At 42.7% G+C, this 23,462-nt stretch overlaps 1 protein-coding gene across 1 annotated transcript in view; it reads right to left on the bottom strand.

Annotated features, from left to right (window-relative positions):
• LOC126455856 (protein bicaudal C) overlaps positions 1–20,808 on the bottom strand; it is a 134,266-nt gene extending 113,458 nt beyond the window's left edge. The window contains exon 1 of the mRNA XM_050091618.1: positions 20,742–20,808. Within this exon, the coding sequence (XP_049947575.1) occupies positions 20,742–20,808 (67 nt within the window). The remainder of the gene's footprint in view (positions 1–20,741) is intronic.
• Positions 20,809–23,462: the final 2,654 nt, after the last annotated feature.

The raw sequence follows: 23,462 nt of genomic DNA, 5'->3' as shown, positions 1-23,462 counted from the left end.
ATTTATTTTGTTCCTCAAATAGCTCAACTCATTAATTACTTTAAATACCTCATTTCCTAATATAATCCCCTAAGCATCACCTCATTTAATTTGACTACATCCTATTATCCTCATTTTGCTTTTGTTTATGTTCACCTCCTTTTAAGACACTGCCCATTCCATTCAACTGCTCTTCCAGGTCCTTTGCTGTCTGACAGAATTACAATGTCATCTGTATACATGAAAGCTTTAATTTCTTCTCCATGGATTTTAATTCCCACTCCAAATTTTTCTTTTGTTCCTTTACTGTGTGCTCAATATACAGATTGAATAACATTGAAGATAGGCTACAACCCTGTCGCACTCCCTTCCCAACTACTGCTTCCCTTTCAGGCCACTCTACTCTCATAACTGCCATTTGGTTTCTGTACAACTTGTAAATAGCCTTTCACTTCCTGTATTACACACATGCCACACTCAGAATTTGAAAGAGTTTTCCAGTCAACATTGTCAAAGCTTTTTCTACATCTGCAAATACTAGGAACATAGGTTTTCCTTTCCTTGACCTAACTTATAAGATTTACATTTATTCTTTCTTTAACCTTACTGTGTAGCCCATTTTCCCAGAAATGTTGTGATAGGAAAAAGTAAATGTAGCAGTTCAGCATGCCTGTTGTAGAATGCCAAGACAAAGATATTTCAACAAAATCAGACACCTCTTATAGCACCACATAGTTGTTTCCAAGTTTCCCTATTTTGACAGCCAATCTGTCTGAAAGCCATATGGAGTAACTTCCACCTACTAACATCCAACTTTAAAATTTATATTTATTCTTCTGATACATTTGTAGGACTACTGACAGAAGCTTTTGTTTAACAGCTAGACATGTTTCACCACAGTTTTATTTACAGAGTTCTCTTTTATCATTTTATTTTCTGTATTGTGTGTGCACCTTGAGACTGCCAACAGAAAGCAGTCTTAAGTATAAATTGATACAGGATGTCATCACTGTAGTTGACCTGTCCTGAGCAGTACATTATTTTTTGTCCTGCTGTATGTTTGTGTTTTTTGTTTAGACTGTCTTCTTGCCCTCTGGCAAATTCTGGAATTTGTTATGTTGCTGTGCCTGTACATTTGCATTTAACATAATGAATTAATGAGCAAGATTCATGTACAGGTATCTTCCTGTATCATCCTTGTTAGTTACATACCAATGAAAATAACTGATTCTTGAAAATATAGTGTAATATAATTGAATAGATAAAAAATCCTCTCACCATGCAGCAGACAGGAGAAAAACCGAAGTTAAAGAAACAAGTTTTCTGAGCCAGTAGTCCCTTCTGGCAGAAGAGGAAGGAATAAAGCTGCAGGGAAAGGACTATCTGGGGAGAGTGAAAGGGAAGTCACTCTTAACCCCAGACCAGAAGACCCTTATAAGTTCTGGGTGATTTTTCTGTAACTCACTATTTTGTAAATTCACCAGTCAGTTTTGTTCACCCCCCTCTTCTGCCATGAGGAGCCACTGCCTACTAAACCTTGTACATTTAACTTTGCGTGTTTTTCCTGTCACACTAGGTGTGCAGATTTTTCATCCACCTAATTACATTTTCAATCATTGTTAATTAGTTAAATGAATATATACGCTCTACAAACCACTTATGTGCACGACAGGGTTATCACATTTTCTTTCCATCCCAGCTGTGTAAATAGTGTGGGAGGAAAGAATACTTGCATGTCTCTGCAAATGTAGTAATTAATTTTGTCTTAATCTCTATGGGAGCAATGTATACCAGGGATGAAAATAATCTCCAGATTCTTCACTTAATACTGGTTCTAGAAATTCTTTTAATTAGACTTTTGCAGGATAATTTCTGTCAATCTTTAAGAGTTTGCCATTTCAGATTTTTGGGCATTTCTACAACAGCCTCCCATGGACCAAACAAAACACTTACCATTTCTATTTTATCTACAACCGAGGATACATAATCACGTCATCATAAATAAGAAAGTTCTGTTTATTACGGTTCTAGGGCACAAAACAGCTATGGCTATAAATGACCATTTTGTGGGCTTAGTCAAGAGTGAAAACAGGAATTTAAATCAGCAGAAATGGGAGTGAAACTCAAGGAGAAGGGAAACTAAAAATGAAAGGTAACCTTAGAAAAGTGCTATTGAATGGGGGGGGGGGGGGGGGGAGGGGTGTTTTTCCTGAAAAGAGCTTCAAATGACCGATGTCATCTCCCTAACACTTAACTCAAGGATGCAATTTGCTGAGTGTGTGTCATCTGCTAAAAGGGAAGATATATTAGATGACAGCTGCAAACAGGTGCATAGTGGATTAAAATAGGGGCACAGAAGTAAAAGCTGTCTCACCATCCACATTTGAGAGCATTGGGGACAAAGCAGAGGAGGACTGCTACTTAAAAAAATGTTGATAGCTAAAAAGTCAGTGCCCAATGTGGAGTATAGTTAAACTTACCTCCTCCTGACAATGAGGCAGTGAGGAAGGGGCCCAAGCACAGGGAAAAGATTTTATGTCCCGTAATTTATTATGCGAGAGTGCAGACTAGTTTGTGTGCCATAAAAGAGCAACATGACAAACACTCTGCAGATCGGCAAAGGGAACCACGCTAACAGCGGATCGAGGAAGAGAGAGCAGCCTTTGCCACTATATCTGCTTCCTCATTTCCATGTATACAAACATGCCCTGGGATCCAGAGGACTGCCACAGAGATGCCCCCAAAGTGGAGCATGTGGAGGCAGTCCTGAGTCCAGTGGACTAGAGGGTGGATGGGATAAAGATCTTTGAGGTTGAGAAGAGAGCTGAGCGAATCCAAGCATGTAATATACTGTACCCACTGATGGCGACAGATATATTGTACAGCCTGGAGAACAGAATAAAGCTCCACAGTAAAAACCGAACACTGGTTGGGAAGCTAAAATCTAATAGGGGTGTCATCAGTAGTATAGAAACTCTAAACAACAAAGGGGGTCTTGGAGCCGTCAGTGTAAATAAATGTGGCATCCTCCATTTGTGCGCATAGAGCAGCAAATGCCCGATGATAAACTGTGGGGGAAGTGGGGGTTGTACTATCGTTGGAAAGCTGATGAAGGTCACAAAGAAGGCAGGTCCGGGGTGAAGCCAAGGTGGCATCTTAACTCCATTTGTCAAGAAAGTTTTTGGAAAATGAAAGGAAAGTGAATGTAGCAGTCGAAAGAAGTGGACTCTGTTGGTAGAGAGGAAGGGCTGGCTGCATACGCTAAGTCTGAGGTGGTGTAAAAGAAAGGCATGGGTCAGATTATCAGGCATGGAAGACAGGTGACTAGCATAACAACTCAGGAGGATAGCTCACTGATTGGACATTGGAGGTTCAGCAGTCTCAGCTTAAAGGCTCTCCACAGGGCTAGTGTAAAAAGCTCCAGACACTAAACACAATCCACGGCAGTGAACAGCATGGAGAAGCCGAAGAAAAAATGGCTCTGAGCACTATGTGACTTAACTTCTTAGGTCATCAATCGCCTAGAACTTAGAACTAATTAAACCTAACTAACCTAACTACCTAAGGACATCACACACATCCATGCCAGAGGCAGGATTCTAACCTGAGACCGTCATGGTCGCTCAGCTCCAGACTAGCGCCTAGAACCGCATGGCCACTCCGGCTGGCGAGAGAGACTGCGAAGAATAGACAGCCATGCAGAGGAATAAACTGGGTTTCTATAGTCCAATTCTGAGCACACTAAGGTGTGATATAGGTGGAGGAGGACCACTCTGTCCGCTTCCCAGGAGGTACCACACAAAACATTGAGGGCGTTGAAGGATCAGACATTAGGCGAAAGATATGGAACGTGGTAAGACCAACACAGTTTTCTGTCAAACTTAAGTCCCAAGAATTTGGTGACATCCGTGAATGGAAGGTCAACAGGGCCTAGATGTAAGGAAGGCGGATAGAACTCCGTATGATGGCAAAAATTTACACTGACTGTCCTACAGGGAGAAAATTGGAACCTGGTTTCTATCCTCCGTGAGTGGAGGCAATCGAGACATCCTTTAAGACGTTGTTCAAGAAGGCTGGTCCATTGAGAGCTATAGCAGACCGCAAAATCATCGACAAAGAGGGAGCCTGAGACGTCGGGAAGGAGACGGTCTGTAAATGGATTTATGGTGATAAACAGTACAACACTTAGGATGGAGCCCCAGGGAACCCCGTTTTCTTGGGAGAAAGTACAGGATAGAGAAGTGTTCACCCACACCTTAAATGTGCGCTCTTTCATAAATTCAGGGATGAAAACGGGTAGTCCATTTCGGAAGCCCAAGAGAACAGTGTGTAGAGGCTGCCTGTCCTCCAATAAGTATCGTATGCCCTATCCAGATAAAAAAATATAGCTAGCGTTTGGCGTTTCCTGAGAAAATTGTTCATGATATAAGTGGAGAGAGCGACAAGATGGTCAACTGCCGAACAATGCTTTCCGAAACGGCATTGGGCAGTTGTTAAAAGGTTTCAGGACTCCAGCCACCAGCCTATACGGCAATTTACCATATGCTCCAAAACCTTACAAACACTACTCATGAAGGAGATTGGGCGATAGCTGGAGGGGAGATGTTTGTCCTTTCCAGGTTTCAGAACAGGAATGACGATAGCTTCCCACCATCTTTCCTGGAAAGATACTGTCGACCCAAAGTCTATTATAAAGGCGAAGCAGATAGCACAGACTAGGGTATGATAGATGCAGAAACGTTTGGACGTGGACACCATGCAGTCCCGAAGCAGAAGAGCGAGAGGAGGAGTGTGCTTGTCGGTTCCCACCTAGAAAAAAGGCATTATAGCTTTCGCGATTTTGAGAGGAGAAAGCAAGAGGTCGCTCTTCTGCTACCTGTTTCTTCAGAAGAAAGGCTGGTGGGTAATTAGAAGAGCTCAAAATCTCAAAGTGTTGACCCAATGAGTTAGAGATTGCGACTCGGTCCACTAAGGTATCCTGCGTGATGGTGAGCCCAAAAGGTTGATGAGAAACTGAACATGCCAGATATCTGTCCGATTCGGCTCCAAACAATGGATGAGGGACTGAAGATATTAAAGGAGTTGGTGAAAAAATCCCAGCTTGCCTTATTTTTATTGCATTTGATGCAATGGTTGGTTGGTTGGTTGGTTTTGGGGAAAGAGACCAAATAGCGAGGTCATCGGTCTCATTGGATTAGGGAAGGACAGGGAAGGAAGTCGGCCATGCCCTTTCAGAGGAACCATCCCGGCATTTGCCTGGAGCAATTTTAGGGAAATCACGGAAAACCTAAATCAGAATGGCCGGACGCAGGATTGAACCGTCGTCCTCCCGAATGCGAGTCCATTGTGCTAACCACTGCGCCACCTCGGTCGGTGATGCAATGGCATCGCACACTTAACTACTAATAGCGGATACAGTTGGCCAATGTAGGATTATGGTGGAAAACGTAAAGAGCATGTCTCTGCTCACGTATTGCATCACAGCACACCTCATGCCACCAAGGAACTGGGGGGCACCAGACAAAAGGGGAGGTATGAGGTACTCAGCATTCCGTTGGTGCTAGGAAATTGACTGTCATCAAACGTTGCTAGAGAGGAGAAGTGTCCAGTCAGCTAGGGCAAACTTCCAGCATCTTGGGTGCATAGGTAGCAGTTGTGACTATAATTTAAGGACACATAGAAAATTGTCACTCGCATGTGTATCAGCAACAGTGAACCATTCAAAGTGCCGAGCTAGCCGAACAGTACCTACCGAAAGGTCCAAATGAGAGTAGGTTGACATGGAGGCAGACAAAAATGTAGGTTCCCAGTGCTGACATGAACCAGATACACTTGGTGGAAGAGGCCAAACAATAGGGATGCACACTGACAAGGACATATCCCCAAAGTGGGTGGTGTGCATTGAAGTCCCCAACCAGCAAATAGGTGGTGGGAGCTGACCAAGGGAATGAAGGAGATCAGCTCTTGCCATTGGTGTGGATGATGGAATGTATATGGTACAAAAAGTGAAGGCGAATCCAGAAAAGGGAAGGATGTACAGTGAACTGTGTAAGTGGATTCGGTGATAATGGATAGTATCATGGAGAAGAATCTGAACTTCCCATGTGACAGAATGGCAGCAACAGAGGGGTGATCAAACAGGAATGATTAGAAATGAGGGGAAAAAGCGATCATGGAGGCATAGCTTTGTTTCCTGAAGGAATAAGATGACCGGGGAATAGGATCTTAAGAGGATCAACACTTCATTCCAATTTGAGCAAATTCCATGGTTATTCCAATGGATAATTGGCATAGGGCGGACGAAAAATGAGGAATCTCACCACTGTTACCGTCAACTTATCAACTGCTGAGAGCCTGTGGCTGACAGCGTGGAATGGCATCCAGCCAGCCAGAAGACCCCAATCCATAGGTTGGGGGGGGGGGGGGAGGGGGGGGGGGCAGCTCCTGCCGCCAGTGATTGGCTGGTTGATTGGCCGCCAGCAGTGCTTCTTGGCGAAATGGAGGATGGCTGAGGACGGCTACCTACAATTACTCTCAGCAATTACGGCAACTAAAATGTCCGCGATTTTTATAGTTTGGCGCTCAAACGTATTATAGCTAAGACTATGGTCCATTACTATACTTCAATAAAATCTTTCAAACTTTGCCCGCTTTTACTTTCACAAAGCTAAGTGTTCTTATATTCAGTTTAACGTAACTTTGTATAACCCACAGATCCTCTTATCTGTTATTTGGCATGTAATAGAATTTAATAGTTGGCGCTACTTTTTCTCGCGCATACAATTCCTCAGATATTCGTAGTCCATGACCCTACGCCAAACGTCTGTACCGTATAAATTAACTATAGTCAATTTTCTTGGAGTTTAAAGTTCTCTGATCCCTTCCGTAGCATATCTCACAGAAATGCCAGCTATATCGCATGCCGCAGCTACGTAGACTTATTTAGAGTGCAGAAAAAACAAGAACTAACAATACCAGCGCATGGTTTATTTAGTAACATTTAGAAACAAAAGTAGCTGCGTTGAACCCCGTTAGATTTCCCTGAAGCGCTACTTTGCTTGCGGGCGTTATTCTTATTGGAAATTGTATAGTAACACGAATTCTTTACAGACGAATGGAAAAATTGGTAGAAGCCGACCTCGGGGAAGATCAGTTCGGATTCCGTAGAAATGTTGGAACACGCGAGGGAATACTGACCCTATGACTTATCTTAGAAAATAGATTAAGGAACGGCAAACCTACGTTTCTAGAATTTGTAGATTTAGAGAAAGCTTTTGACAATGTTGATTGGAATATTCTCTTTCAAATTCTAAAGGTGGCAGGGGTAAAATACAGGGAGCGAAAGGCTATTTACAATTTGTACAGAAACCAGATGGCAGTTATAAGAGTCGAGGGGCATGAAAGGGAAGCAGTGGTTGGGAAGGGAGTGAGACAGGGTTGTAGCCTCTCCCCGATGTTATTCAATCTGTATATTGAGCAAGCAATGAAGGAAACAAAAGAAAAGTCCGGAGTAGGTATTAAAGTCCATGGAGAAGAAATGAAAACTGAGGTTCGCCGATGACAGCGAAGGACCTGGAAGAGCAGCTGATCGGAATGGACAGTGTCTTGAAAGGAGGATATAAGATGAACAAAAGCAAAACGAGGATAATGGAATTTAGTCTAATTAAATCGGGTGATACGGAGGGTATTAGATTAGGAAATGAGACAGAGTAGTAAAAGAATTTTGCTATTTGGGGAGCAAAATAACTGATGGTCGAAGTAGAGAGGATATAAAATGTAGACTGGCAATGGCAAGGAAAGCATTTCTGAAGAAGAGCAATTTGTTAACATCGAGTATTGATTTAGCCACTTTTCTGAAAGTATTTGTTTGAGTGTAGCAATGTATGGAAGTGAAACGTGGACGATAAATAGTTTAGAAAAAAGGAGACTAGAAGCTTTCGAAATGTGGTGCTACAGAAGAATGCTGAAGATTAGATGGGTAGATCACATAACTAATGAGGTGGTACTGAATAGAATTCGGGAGAAGAGAAATCTGTGGCACAACGTTACTAGAAGAAGGGATCGATTGGTAGGACATGTTGTGAGGCATCAGGGCATCACAAGTTTAGCATTGGAGGGCAGCGCAGAGGGTAAAAACCGTAGAGGGAGACCAAGAGATGAATACACTAAACAGATTCAGAAGGATGTAGGTTGCAGTAGGTTCTGGGAGATGAAGCTTGTACAGGATAGAGTAGCACGGAGAGCTGCATCAAACCAGTCTCTGGACTGAAGACCACAACAACAACAACGATAATTTAAACTTTTCAATGCTATTCATTATTTCCGATATTATCCATCACCTGTCCCCTATATCAACAGATTCTGCTTCGCATGGATTCGAGAAGTCCTTGACAGGATTTCAGAAGTATATAGCATCAGATGTCTACGCACAGGTCAAGAAATTCCCCAAATTATGGGATGGCAGTTTATGAGCCCGCAGCGGGGACCGTGTGTTCCAATCGGTACAGCCCAGGCTAATTTGCTGGACAGGACAATGGGAGTTCGCTATAATACCGCTCAAACCACTGTAGCACGCTTCTGACCTTGCAACACGGGCAGTTATCCTACTGGAAGATGTCATCGCCACAGGGGGAGAGTTCAAGCACTGAGCGATGCAGGTAGTCCACAATAATGTTTTTGTAGTTCAGTGCTGTCATGATGCTTTCGATTATCGCCACAGATCCCATGGAAGCCCAACTCAATGTACCCCACAGCGTAATTCAACCTTGCCAGGCTGTATCTGCGGCGCAATGCATGTGTCGTGCAACCATTCGCCTGGCTGACGGCGTGTAAGGACGCAACCATATCCACTTAATGTAACAGAAGCAATTCATTCGACAAGCAAAAAGTTTCTATTGATCCACGGTGAAAACTGTGTTCCCACTGAAATCATAACAGATGATGTTGGGTGAATACAGGAACAGATAGGGATCGTGTGATGTGGAGCTGCGTGTTCAGAAACGGCTTTTGAACGGTGTGCTCCGAAGCACTTGTGCCTGTATCAGGACTGCACTCTTGTCAGATCTGCTACAGATCGCTCTCTCTCCCAGATTACACAGTGGGGGGATCTACTGACCTACGTTTTGTGGTGAGACATGGTCATCCAATACCATACGGCCTACTTGTGGATTCACCCTCCTTCAACTGCTTTCCATAGGTGCCCGCGACTGCAGCGCAACGGGCGACATAGGTGCCCGCGACTGCAGCGCAACGGGCGACATAGGTGCCCGCGACTGCAGCGCAACGGGCGACATAGGTGCCCGCGACTGCAGTGCAACGAGAGACCAGCATCCCCGTTTCAGAGATCCCCGTTTCAGAGATCCCCGTTTCAGAGATCCCCGTTTCAGAGATCCCCGTTTCCAGTTGTAGTGCCACATCAATGTGCCCTTTCTCAAAACACATCAGTGGATTTCCGCCTTTGCGGACCGTATCTTCGCTATAACGACTGCCCATTCGTCTCTCTTCCGCTTACATTCTTTCCTTACTTCGTCATGAATCTGCACCACCACCAGGACGCATTCAGTCTCACGCTGGCCAGTGGTCTAAATGTTCTGGCTCATGAGTTTATGGGAAAGTTTGAAATCAGGGTATGTCTTCGTCTATAGAGAGCTACGGCGAAATATGGTGGAGGCAGTTCTCTCCTTTTGAGTGGTTTATGAGGAGTGCGTCCTACCTGCTGGCCGAACATTTTTGAATCAGTCTGCTGTAGGGTAAATTTGCGCCAGTTTGCATACAGAAAGTGACCGGTTCCGAAGGGCAGCGATGCATCTGAGAACTTAATTACAGCGTCATTCAACTTTTAAAAAATATGGATCTTTTATTGTACAGCACTGGAAACCCAGCACTGTTCATGATCCGCGCAGAGTGAAAAATCGCTATGCAGAGCACGGTATATGTATTTCAAGCATGAAGATTTGTACCCTTGTCCCTACCGACCACTAGAGGGCATTCCAGCTTTCGTGATGAGCAGTAGGGGTTTTAAGAACTTTTCTGTAAGTTTTCACAAAATCTTGACAAAGCCTATGGTAATTATTATTAGCTTTAAATTTGCCGCACGTCCGCATTATAAATTTTATGATTTAAAAGTTACTTCCTACTTTATGAATCACCAATACTGTGGAACCAGTGGGCGGTTAGAAAATTCTACTATTAATAGAGATACAAAAGTGAGCGGTAGGAAAAAAAAGGTATAGGTAGGACGTGCGGCTACAGGAAGACGTCCGAACAGACGAGCACGCTCTTTTCTTTAAATGAAGGACTTCCCTGCCGCAGCATGAATGGAGAGCTATTGTTAACAGTAACGAATCTAATATTCTGATGCAGATGACGGAAAATTGTCGCCAAATTTTCCTACGTTTCGCACGTTACATCCGACTGACCTGATTCGAGTTAATTTAAGATGAATGAAGCTTTAGACAGCCACTTATTTATGGCTTGCACGTTATTTTCAGTGCGATACGACTCTTACCCAGAGACATGTGAGCGTAGATTAGCTAAGATCACACACCACATACTCTGATTTCGGAACAGATTGTAAGTGGTAGAAGCCGAGCAGTGGTCCGCAATGAGGAAGTCAGGGTTCTCTTCCTCTCCGCTGCTAATGATACGCAGTGGACTATTATTACAGCTCATAGAAGACGATTTAGGTAAGAAACCTGCAAACTTTTAACATGCGTTTTAGATAAGTAAAAACAGAACTACCCACATGCACCATCATCTCTGTACGCACGTCAGCTGCAAAGTTGTCTATTGACATCAATGTGTAAGAAAGAACACGAATTTTGCGGAGGATTGAGTTTTTGAAGTAACAGCCTCGAACGCTGTGGCCATAACAACAGGCTGATCAGACAAGATCCTATCATCTCACCAGTGTTAATTCCAATCTGGACAAAATATGGCGCGATGTTTGGCAGCTAGCTATCAATTTGAAAGTACGTAAATTTTCTAGTACAGTTTAACGCTTCCTTACGATTACAAAACATTTACATGTCAAGTGTTGGAATGATGTTTAAGTGAGATATCCATATTAGGTTGGAAGAGGAATTTGTATTGTGAAGGACAGAGCGAATAACTGCACCCTTGTTTCGCTGGATCAGTGCTGTAGAATCTAAACACAGTCCCGCACCGAATCTTTCTTCGGAAATTCCATCAGCATGATTTCAGGGCGGAGTTTCCCTTCTGTCCATAAGGCGTTGCTCTTTGAAACTAAGGTAATATTACACAAATAACAGAGTGCTTAAGCAATTCCATTTTCTCGCATCCTCCCTCATGAATGGAACAGGAAGTAACCTCTACATACACTACTGATCAAAGTGTCCAGACAAACATTAATGGTCATGTCCAATATTTGCCTTTTTTTGCTTGAACTCTTCTGGAGATATTTTCGAAGAGATGTCTAAAGGTGTGTCGAGGAATGGCAGCCCATTCTTTCCAAGAGCCGAAACTAGGGAAGGTAGTGACAATGGTCACTGGGGTATGGAGCGAAATCTACTTTCTACCTTATCCCGAAGGTATTCCGTTGGGTCCACGTCTGAACTCTTGGCGGGTCCATCCATTTCAAAAATTGTTTTCTACAAACCACCACCTCACAGATGCTGCTTACAACGCCTCACAGATGTTGCTGTGACTGGATGCGTTGTCATGTTAATACAGACATGTCTCTGAACTGTGACACTACTGTATAGAGTAAGCAAAGCTGTAAAATGTGTTGTCCTCCTGCATTTGGCGTTTTCTGAAGGGCAATAAAGACACGACAACCTAACAAACACCACCCGATCGCCTAACATCACTTTCTCGATACTTCACTGTTGATTACAAACGACGGCAGGTAACGTTCCCCAGGAATTCATCATGTCTGAACCCTTCCATCGGATTCCCCAAAGGCACAATGTGATTCATCACTCCAAATCACTCGTTTCCAGTCATCCATTGTCCAGTGGTGTCACTCTTTACACAATCTCAAGCGTCACTTAGCAGTGACTACAGAAATGTGTGGGTTATGAGGAGCTTCTCGACCACTGTATCCGTATCCATTCGTTTTAGCTGCTTACGAACTGTAATGGCGCTGGACTGACTGCCGGTAGCACTGTGGAACTGTTAAGTGATCCATTCCGTTAATTTCATGCAATTTTTTTTTCAGTCACCCATCACAGTGCTCGACGATCCTGTCTCAGCACATGATATCTGCCTGGTCTTTGTTGAGATGTGGTTATTCCTTTGCGTTTCTAGTTCGCAATCACATCATTCGACTTTGGCACCTTTAGACAGGTTGAAAATTGTTTCTCGGGCAACGTTTTGGTTCATGTTCGAAGTCAGAGTTCTGCGGACCAGCCCTTTCTGCTGTTAGCCTCTATACTAACACCACCGTACTGCCGCCTCATTTTATACTGGCGAGTCTGCTTGCGGTGCAACCTAGCGGGCAATTCCGCTTTTCGTAGGGTGTCCTGATACTTTTGATCAGATGACGTGGCAGGGGATGCTTTTTATTATATCTTACACTGTCTCTTATAAACCACATCTAATTATAGGTCCGTGATGCTTCATTCGGTGCAGGATAGCGCAGTGATCAGCTGTAGCCCATCGCGCAAACCACTGCAGCATTTGCTGGAAATTTACGTGTATGGCTTGTGGGAGATTCTACACCTCTAAGCACAGTTTTAGTTGTCTCAGTTCAAGAGCTAAGTGGCCGATTGCCCACCGTTACCCAGTTATTTCTTGTATTTGATAAATATAACTATACTGTAAAAACTTTATGCATTTACACGTTTTCAGAAGCCGAACTGGGTGGAGCAGTGGCTAGCACACTGCACTCCCATCACGGAGAGATGAACTTCGATTTCATTTCCTGTCAAATCGCTTAGGACCAAAGAGATTAATCCACTTAGATACATACTGCCTGTTTCCTTCCTCACTCTTCCCTACTCCGGGCTTCAGTTTCAGCGACATCGTCGTCGACCGAACGTTACATCAACACAAGGCATAAAAGGGCATTTAATTGACGGAGCTGTCATTTGTAGTCAGTTGATTCACCTGGAAAGGCTTCCGATGTGGTTATGGCCGCGCGACAGGAGTTAACAGACTTTGAACGCTGAATGATAGTTGGAGCTAGACGAATGGAACATTCTATTGCGGAAGTCATTAGGGAATTCAACATTCAGAGGTCCACGTGTGTCGGGAACACCAAATTTCAGACATTACCTCCCACCACGTGGAACGCCATGGACGATAGTCTTCACTTAACGTCCGAGAGTAGCGGCGTTTGCTTACAGTTTCAGGGCTAACTGACAACACTGTGTGAAATAATCGCAGAACTGTAAGATACGTAAGACGAACATATTCGTTAGGACTGCAGCAAAATTTGGCGTTAATGGACTATGGCAGCAGATGACAACGAGACGCGAGTGTCTTTGCTAATAGCATGATATCGCCTGCAGCACCTCTTGGGCTCGCGACCACGTCGATTTGACCCCAGACGACTGGAAAACCGCGGTCCGGTCAGATGGTAGAGTTCGAATGTGTCGCAGACCCCACGAAACCATGGACCAAAGTTGCCAATAAGGCACTGAGCGAGCTGGTGGTGGCTGTATAATGGTGTGAGCTGTGTTTACACGGAATGCACTGAGTCCCCTGAGCCAACTGAAGTAATTATTGACTTGTGTGGTTATGTTCGGCTACTTGGAGACCATTTGCAGGCAACAACGATGGAATTTTTATAACGGATGACAATGCGACATGTCACTGGCCCAAGACTTCGATACTGGTTTGAAGAACTTGCTGGACAAATCGAGCGAATGATTTGGCCACCTAGATCGCCAGACATGAATCCCATCCAACAATTATGGGACATAATCGAGATGTCGGTTCGTGCACAACATCTAGCACCGGCAACACTTCCGCGTTTACGGACAGCTATAGAGGTAGAATGGTTAATATTTCTTCGAGAGAGTTCCAACGACTTGTTGATGCCATGCCATGTCGAGCTGCTGCGCTATGTCGGGCAAGTGGTGGTTCGACACCACATTGGGAGGTGTCATGGCCTATCAGAGTATCTGCAGCCGTTCTCCGCACTCCACTAAGTTCATAGCAATTGCACGAAGTTCCAGATTGTACTGTGTATTCCCGCTCCAGTTGTTTACGGAGCGCAGGAAAAATGACTGCTTAAATGTCAGTGCGTGGAGTAAGTCGTCTATTCTCGTCTTGTTTATTCTTATGCGGGCGATACGTCGCAGGGCTAAAGAATAGCTCTGGATTCTTCATTTACCATTTGTTGTTGAAACTTTGCAAGTAGGCTTCCGTGTGATACCTGGCGTCTTTCTTCAGGCGCCTGCTAGTTTAGTTCTCTCAGCTTTTCAGTGACGCTATCCCACGGTTCGAACAAACCTGTGACCATTCATACTGCCACTCTGTATACAGAGGGATCAGTAAGCCTGAAAAGCTTGTAAGGATGTTGGAATATAGGTTGTGCTGAGAACTCTGTTAAAAAAGTTAGGTACGTCGCGCCGGTTCCGCGTTAACTAACATTGAAGTTAGCCGATCAGACCGTTGCACGTCCAGATTCAAGCGGCGTGCCAGATACAATAAGTCTCGGTTGTCAAACCGTGGGTCAGGTGGGCAACCGGCAGCTAGATGGTCAGGTCCGGCCAGCGGGAGAGCGGCAGCCGCTCGCATTGCATGTACCTAGTGCTACTAAAACAAACCCATACCTGTGCGATTAGTCATCCTAAGTATTTTAGGACAAATATTTCAAAAATTCTTCTTGATCGTATTTGTGGATATTAACACAATGAATCTGACAGACGCTAACGAGCTTCCTCAAGCCAAAAATAGCAAAGTTAGTCCTAATTGCTTGTCAACTAAATTGCCTGCCTCACTGCCGTATTTTGTTTTGTGTATCCTCATTATCATTAAATAAGCCTTACCCACTATCGACATGTTAGAAAACTGCCACTATTGAAACTGAAGGTAATTTACATTTAATGTTGCCACTAGTGACTTTAGTGACATATGCGTTTATTTTTCCATGATATTTCGAGGTCCTCGAATCCAATCTTCATTTATTTACATTTCGGTAAGTGTCGTGAACATTGTTTCTTTACTAATGCCGTTCAGAAGTTCGCAGTGGAAACTTTTAGAACACCTATGGTAAAACGTAGGGAAAGATCGTTCACGACGCATCGTGACATTGCCCGCGAGCTTAAGGACATATGAACCAGGACTGCGGGTCACCAAAGGTTTCCCATTCCTTGGCGTAGAGGACAGCGCATGAGACTACCAAGCTTTTGGCTCTGGTTCGATTATTACTGCCGTCTCATGTCGAGTCTCTCTCTCTCTCTCTCTCTCTCTCTCTCTCTCTCTCTCTCTCTGCGAAACCGTATCTGGCGGGACGATAGCGCCGGCCTGACTGACTTCAACGCTAATTGACAAACGGCGCAACTTGTCTAATTTTTTTGGTAATTATTTCTAAGCAGAACCTACCATACAACACCCTTACAAGCTCTCCAGTATGTTCCTGACCACCCTGTATATTCAGTATCTCTTAGTGGTTCTACTTTGTATGGTTCCTACACACTTTAGCAATATTGTAAGATGGTGTACACAAATGATTTTAAAATAGCCTACTGATTTCCCAGTATCCCGCCAGTGAACTGAAGTCTGCTATCTGCTTTATCCCTGAGTCTATGCTATCCTTCCGTTTTGCATCCCTGCAAGTTGTTACCACTAGATATTTGAGTTCACCGATTCCATTTGTGGCCCATTGCCATTGTATAGCACTTTTTTGCATTGTGGAGAGTGCACTATTTGTACCTTCCGATCATTTTAGACGAGTTGCCACTCGTAATGTTTCGCAATCTTTTGAAGATTTTACTTCATATTTATGAAGCTTACTTGATCGTAATTAAGTACTTCTGCAAGAACTGAAGTTACTGTCAATACTGTCTGACAGGTCATTAAAATAACTAGAACATTAAGGGTCCCTCTACATTTCCCTGCACCAAACCTTGTCGGAAAATTGACATACCAGATAGTATGCTGTGTCTACGAACAGATCCTCAACCCAGAACAAAATTTTGTTTGATAACCCGTAAGATCGCACTTTCAATAAAAGTTGTGAGATATAGAGTCCGATTTTTTCTGGAGCCAACATATACGGAGCCTCCTGATTGACTTGATCCAAGGCTTTCAAGACGCAATCCAATTCCTTCCTTGATGTCTTTAAAATGTAAATACCGAACACAAATTATAAAAGACATTACAATTTATAGGGCTACATTAAAGAAGAACAGGTTACAAATAACATGCGCCATCACGACGTGTGCCGGAAATTGGTCACACACATTTGATGCACTAAATATCAGTTATTAAAACAAAATCTGTTTCTTACAAGGTGTCATGCATAAAATATGAATGTTTTATAAAAATTACACACACACACACACACACACACACACACACACACACACACACACACACACACACACACAGAGAGACAGAGACAGAGACAGAGACAGAGACAGAGAGAAATTATGCCAACGAATACATACGTATGTATTAACTTTCTAGTGGCTTAACGAACTTTACTGTCGCCAGGGGCACTACACTTTATTGGCAGGTGTAGCAGTTTGACTCTCCAGTGTATACGGCCTGATGTCGCAAGGACTGCGCATAGAAATTGGCGCATAATAACTTTATTCGTGTTTTTAAGTTTAGGAAGGCGTCATGTGATAGGTGATTTTGTTTTATTAAGAAATTTTTAGCTCATCAAACGAAAGGCGGTAAGGAGTTCGATTCCATAACGTTGTACGATATGGTACGGTACGCATTGATCGCAAAATGTGCTGTGCTGTTTGTGTCAGTGGCACTTATAGTTATTCCTTTTCAGAGTGAAAGGCATATGATGAACTACCAGCACACGTATGTTGCGTGCATAGGTAATTAATACACTTATTCAAATGTGTATCTGCACACGTCCTGATTACCATATTATTTGTAACAGGCTTTTATTGTAATGTAACCATACGCTGTGATATTCTACCGGCATTTATATATAATACTTTTACCTTCAATTTTACATATGTACGATCAATGTAAAGATAACGTTTTGGCTTTAAATCCTGCCTTCGTGCCATGGATGATGATTACGTCGGGCAATGCTCAATGTGGTGCTGTTTGATGTTTGTTTGTTGCAGAACTGCAGTTTGTTATCAAAGGTTGCATAAATTAATTTGAAAAAGATGTGACTCTTCTGTCTTCCACCTTATGTCTTTAGACAGTATGTGGAAACTTACACTACAAGGAAAGCGAATTTTAGATTTTAGCACCGACTCCCTGTGTGGAATGCTTGATACTGTACCCTACAATAAAAATGTAAGGTTGTACACATGGGTGCGAGCTATGTCGTCACCACCTGGTTTTGTATCATTTGGCTGCTACGTTATTTTGTAAAACAAAATTGTTAACAGTTCCTATAACGTAAAATTGAAAATTTTCTACTTTTTGAAAGTTATCAGTAAACGGCAATGGGTGATGCAACACCATAGAAAACTAGTAGACAGCCGACAGCTACGAAGGTGTCCTGTTGACTACTGGAAGTAAGTTTATTAATTTTCTTGCGTGAGGTGCAACTGTGGACACAAGCTAATATCAGAGCACTTACTGCCTACAGTTTGCTTTTGTACAGGAAGTATTTGTACTTTATGGCACGATATTGTACGACTTGTTAGGTTAATGACGAGGTATGTCTGTAAGCATGTAAGTACATGCATACTGTATGTGAAAATTATTGTACGGCACGTACTCTGTACTTTTTAGGTCTGGTTTGGGGATGGGCGCGTCAGCCCGAAACGGATACCCACTGCAGCAAAAATTGTATGTTGCTTGCAAGCAACTGAGACACACAGACTGAAGACATTACCAAATTTCCTCAGTACCAACATCTGCCAGATCAGCACAGCAACTCCCAAAAACATGATAAAATTTATGGGCCGTGAAAGCTTTGAACTAGTAATAGTCTCAGCTGATTGAATTCATGGATGACAAGTTCAATTAGGAAAGTTGCTTAGCTGCTGGAATACCTAAAGAAATATTTATTTGCAATATTGTCAGGCATGGGCTACGTGAAAATAAAGCTTTGACAGTTTATTTCCATTTCCTAATGTCACACGCTAAACGAGTTAACAAATCAAGCCAAGCAAAAGATTTTCGTGTTCATATAACAACTCATCTTACACCATTCTTAAGTAAAGGTCTTTGAGACCATACAATAAAATTCGTTTCGAGTAATACACCTCATTCGAACCTACGGATCAGTTAATGGAATTAACACTAGGAATAGGATCAAAATTCATGAAGACTAAGTTGCTCACTTTTGCCCAGAAACGTGTCAATTATTCAGTAACAATTTAAATTGCTTGCCGGCAACCATAAGAATATTCTGTCAGTAAATTACGGTTTAAGACATACCTGAAGGACTTCGTAGAGGCCAACTCTCTGTAGTATGTATTGCTCCAACGAAAGTCACTGATGTAATGACCTCTTCACATAACACGAATGTTACCTAATTATTTCGGTTACGTTCCAGTCCTTCGATGAGAAGTGTAGGTATGCCTCTGAAGTCTTTCTACGATCCTCTATTACAGTACCGCAAATTTATCTTACGTAAATATGTATACATTTCAATGCTTATAATCTAATGCATGAAAAAGAAATATATAGGATTCACTATTTCCGCATCGCTAAGGACAACCTGACGCTCGGATGGCGCATTAACCTATCATCGTAATCATGCATTGATCTTCCACCTGTCTTGTTACGGATCTATGGATTTAAGTGTGTAAACCAATCTGGCTATTTTACACGCCTTTACGGAAGGCTCACATATGCATGCGATGGCTGGATCAGTTCTAACACGTCTAGGTAGGTTTCGCTTCCACCTGCGTAATTTGTAGTCTACTAACCGCTGTTTGCAATGATTTTATTCCGACTTATCTCGGTACCACTTATGAAAACCACAACGACTAACTGAAGGAAAGAGCGATCGTTTTACGATTAGCGAGACCTTCATAGCGTGTAAGAAAAATTTATGTTTATTACCTCTTGCAGGCTCGGAAAGCTGAACTGCCCATTTCACACTTTCTTTTCCTCTCTTCTTATTGCTGGCTTTTTCCATCGAGGGACAACTCTCGTACTAGAGGACTCTCCGTCAGCGCCGAAACAAAGTGCAGGGATTCCACGCTTCAGACGGCAGGTAGCCACGAACGTTACATTTAAATTAGTAGCAGTGATGCTGCGGGTCCAAACGGCCGAGATGACAAGTCAGCGTCCGCATTGTAGTGGTCCACTATTGTTAGATGCGCATCTCTATGTAGGCTGCTGTAACGGATGCTGCAAATTTAAGTGCTTAGCTGACTGGTACGTTTTGCACGTAACCCCCGGCCCCCTCCCTCTCTCCATCAAAAATTTTTCCCTTCCCGCTAGTTACTGCCCGTATTCGACTTTCGGCGCTCGAGTTTATCCTGGCGATCAAAATGTTGCACGCGCGACACAGCAAGACTTTATATGCTCCATTAATTTCGAGCTCCGAGCTGCGTTATGTTTTATCACTTAAAGCCAGCTCACATAGAACCAAATGCTTGCCCTGATTTACCATATAATCTGTTGCCATCATACTCGACAGCAAAATAAAGTCTGACAATTATGTCAAAACTTACATTTTTGAAAGTATAAATACAGTACAAAAACTGTGCTTCTGGACTGACCAGTAAGCCTAGTGAGTCCGGTAATTGCTTACTGCACACAGGAGTAAGCTCTTAGATTGTATTCTTGCTCTGGCGAGAAGAGTATGCGAATTATGTCAACGGAGAAGTTAACGCATTTCAGTAGCATGTCAGTTTCGGAAGTGCTGACCGTAACCTTTTAATGTGTGACAAAGGTGAAACAGTATCATATACACATCACGAATAAGACACATTCAGCTTATACTTTACAGCCACTTTTCCACTTCTCTGTGTCACAATGACCACTGATTCCTGCATTTTCGATAGAACAAAAAATCCGCTTCAGTTGCGAGTAATATTTATGACACATCCGGTTTTTAAGCCTAATGCGTTATCTTGAGTGCAACCACGTAATTACGGAGACAAATGTAGCGGTCGGGACAGCCACGGGATCCCACCCACGCCAAACGAACGCGTGGGAGTTTAGGACCAGCAACCGCTGCGTCCGCCTTGACAGCGCAACACGGAATTTGACGCAAGTGCGACCTGTCCCTCCGTGACTGACTGGCCCGACCTCCAGATATGTATGTCTCAGTTATTTGATGCTGCCTGAAGATTAGGCTTCGAAACCGGCCGTGCAATGAATGAGTTACTGGTAACTGAAGCGATTCTCAGTTGCGGATGTTCGCATGATCAAATGTTTTCTACCTACATTTTGGATATTTTGTGACTTATTGGTCACTGGGATATATGCATGTCGCTGCAATTTTAATTTGTACAAGAATATCTCCAAGTAACAATTTGTTCGGCGGCAGTTCTCTTAGTTCAGAGCAACTTCTCTACGTCAAATTTAACACTAAGCGCGCATTATTTACCAATGCGAACGAGGCCCATTTTGGAGTCTTATCCAGTTGAAGAGGCGTACGATTATCGTTGACAAAGATCTGCGTCATTACTTTCAGGGTTTCTTCTCGCTAGCCTACAAGTCAAAGTTTATATTTTGTCTCTTACCTTTTTTAGATTTTGCTCCTATTTTCAGCCTGGTAGGCCACGATATGTGTGTACAAGTTTCTTCCATAACCTGAAACAATACGAGTTATGCTTATTGATTCACATAAATAAGAATAATGCGTCTTGTATGTTACGAATTCTACAGTTTAGATATACAATATTAACCTAATCAGGAAAAGTTACTTTATTTTTAGAACCTGTTGCTGAGGTACCCGTTAACCAGAAAGAAAACTCTTAAGGGTCAGTACTTTTAAATCACAGCCTGAAGGAAGTCCCAGTTTTATCTCACGTTTAGATTTTAGAACAGGAAACGGCAGTGCATTATTCGTAGCCTATACTCTTTCCTATTGCAGTAAATGCTGTAAAGAGGATTTACCCCTGTTATCTATTTTCTGGAGATCTTGAAAGACAGGAATTTCCCAAATTGTTATTACAAATCTGAAGTACATCAACAGTACAGTTCATTACGAACGACAGACATGGCTCAGTACGTCTCATTCCATTCGGCTTACCCTTAATGGCTAACTTCAAAGATTACAGAAAAACGATCTTGAAAGGGACCAGACTGCGAGGTCATCAGCCCCTTCTTCCTTAAAGCAAAGCGAAAATCGTTCCACGAGGAGAGGAAGTTCTGCCAGCCTATCCGATCTCTTGTTTTCTTTCGCGTAGTCTGAATATCGTGGAAAGATCCCATAAACTGACCATTGAGGGGATTCACTTTGTCGACTACTGAAATGCACGGTCGAGAGAAACATTTCGGGAAAAATATACTCAAGAAAATGTTTAGTAATGAACTACTGAAGTATACAGCATTTAACATATCGTCTGCTCGTATCTTTAACTTTCTTGAAGTTTTAGTCATGTACATTGCAACACAAATTACGGAACTGGTTTTCAACTAATCTCCTAATATGAGGGTTTCAGGAGCAAGAACAAACAAATGTTTTAAGAGAAGGGCCGTTTGAAGTGAATATGCGGCTGGCGGTGGAAACGTAGCGAACAAAAGCGCGGAATGCTGCTGGAGTGAGGCAGGGGAAGAGCGAAGTGGTTTTTTGATAATAGCTTCTAGTCCATTCTGTATAGGGATAGGAGTACAAAATCAAATAAGTGTACTGTAGTAGTATGTCTAATAACATGACAATAGCACTGCAGGCAAGCTACGATCAACATAGTAAAACCATTATCGTAGTCAAGAGAGACACGAAGGCAACAGCCACGACAGAAGCACGATGGCTCTGCAGAGGAGAATGAGAAAAAATTCAGGTATCTAAGGAAACCGAAAATATAGCAGTGGAACAGGAATCTAGTAGGAAGTGAAGGAAGAGATTGAGAACTAGGAGAATATAGAGACGACTGGGGTACGAAGGGGGAAGGGGGAGGAGGATTAAATGAGAAGCTGCCTTGAAGAATGTTACACAGCGTAATTTAAACCTCACTAACACTGTGTAGGAATTATGATAGGCTACATACGTGGGGTGACCTGGCGACACCAGATTGGTTCAGATTACCATTATACAATCAAGCATATCTAAGCCAGATTTTGGCCAGCGAAATATTTCCACGGCAAAATATTTCCCGGACAAAGATTGTCCGACTGAAATTAGTAACTAATTGCAGGTTGTAACAGACGTAGGAAATTAAGGAGATGGAACCTGGAAGTAGGAACCGAATTATAAAAAAGGAAGAGGAAGTACAGGAAATGGAAATATGATACAGTTTGCAGAATCTGAAGAAGTACTGAAAGATCTAATTGAACCAAGGCTCCCCTGGAATAGACGACATGCTCTCAGAATTATGGAGATGCTGTTGGAATGCGGGATGAGGCGCAAATGTGATAATACTGTTTCATATTGTGTGCAATCTGTATCGTAGGAGCGACACACGCTCTGACGTTAATGAGGTAATAACTTCTATTCCAAAGAAAGCAGATGCTAACAGGTGTGAAAATTACCTCACCATCAGTTTAATAAGCCATGTTTTCAAGAAACGGACGCATTATTTACGGAAGTATAGAAAAATAATAGAATCAGATCTAAATAATATCAGTTTGTATTTCGGAGAAATGTAGGAACTCCGCGAAGCATTATGGACTACGCCTTTATCTTGGAAAAGGTGTTAAAGAATAGAAAGCCTACGTTTAAAGCAGTTGTAAATTTAGCGATAGCTTTTGGCTATGTAGATTGGAATTCACTGTGAAATTTTGAAGGTGGTAGGGGTAAAATGCAGAGCGTAAAAGCTTTATGTAACCTGTACAGAAAGCAGACGGCGGTTAAGAGTCGATGGGCGTGAAAGGGAAGCAATGGTTGAAAAGTGACATGTAGCCTATCCCAGATGTTATTTGATCTGCACATTAAGAAAGCAGAATGGAAACCAAAGAAAAATTTGGAGAAGATATTTAAGTTCAGGGAGAAGAAATAAAAGTTCTGATGTTTGCCGATGACATCTAATTGTCAGGGATACCAAAGGACTTTGATCAGTTGAACGGTAGGGACATTGTCTTTAAAGGATACAAGATTAACAACAAAACCAAAACAATCGTATTGTTTAATTAAATCAGGTGATGTTGAAGACGTCAGGTTAGGGAACGAGAAACAAAGTAGGCAGTTTTGCTACGAGGGTGTTTGAATAAATGCCCCACAGTTCTCTCTCTCTCTCTCTCTCTCTCTCTCTCTCTCTCTCTCTCTCTCTCTCTCTCTCTCTCTCTCTATTTACCTAGATAGC

The sequence above is a fragment of the Schistocerca serialis genome, chromosome 2, assembly GCF_023864345.2.
Source record: "Schistocerca serialis cubense isolate TAMUIC-IGC-003099 chromosome 2, iqSchSeri2.2, whole genome shotgun sequence".
NCBI lineage: Eukaryota > Metazoa > Arthropoda > Insecta > Orthoptera > Acrididae > Schistocerca > Schistocerca serialis.
Note: the sequence above shows the minus strand (reverse complement) of the source record. Positions and strands in the feature narration are given on the sequence as shown.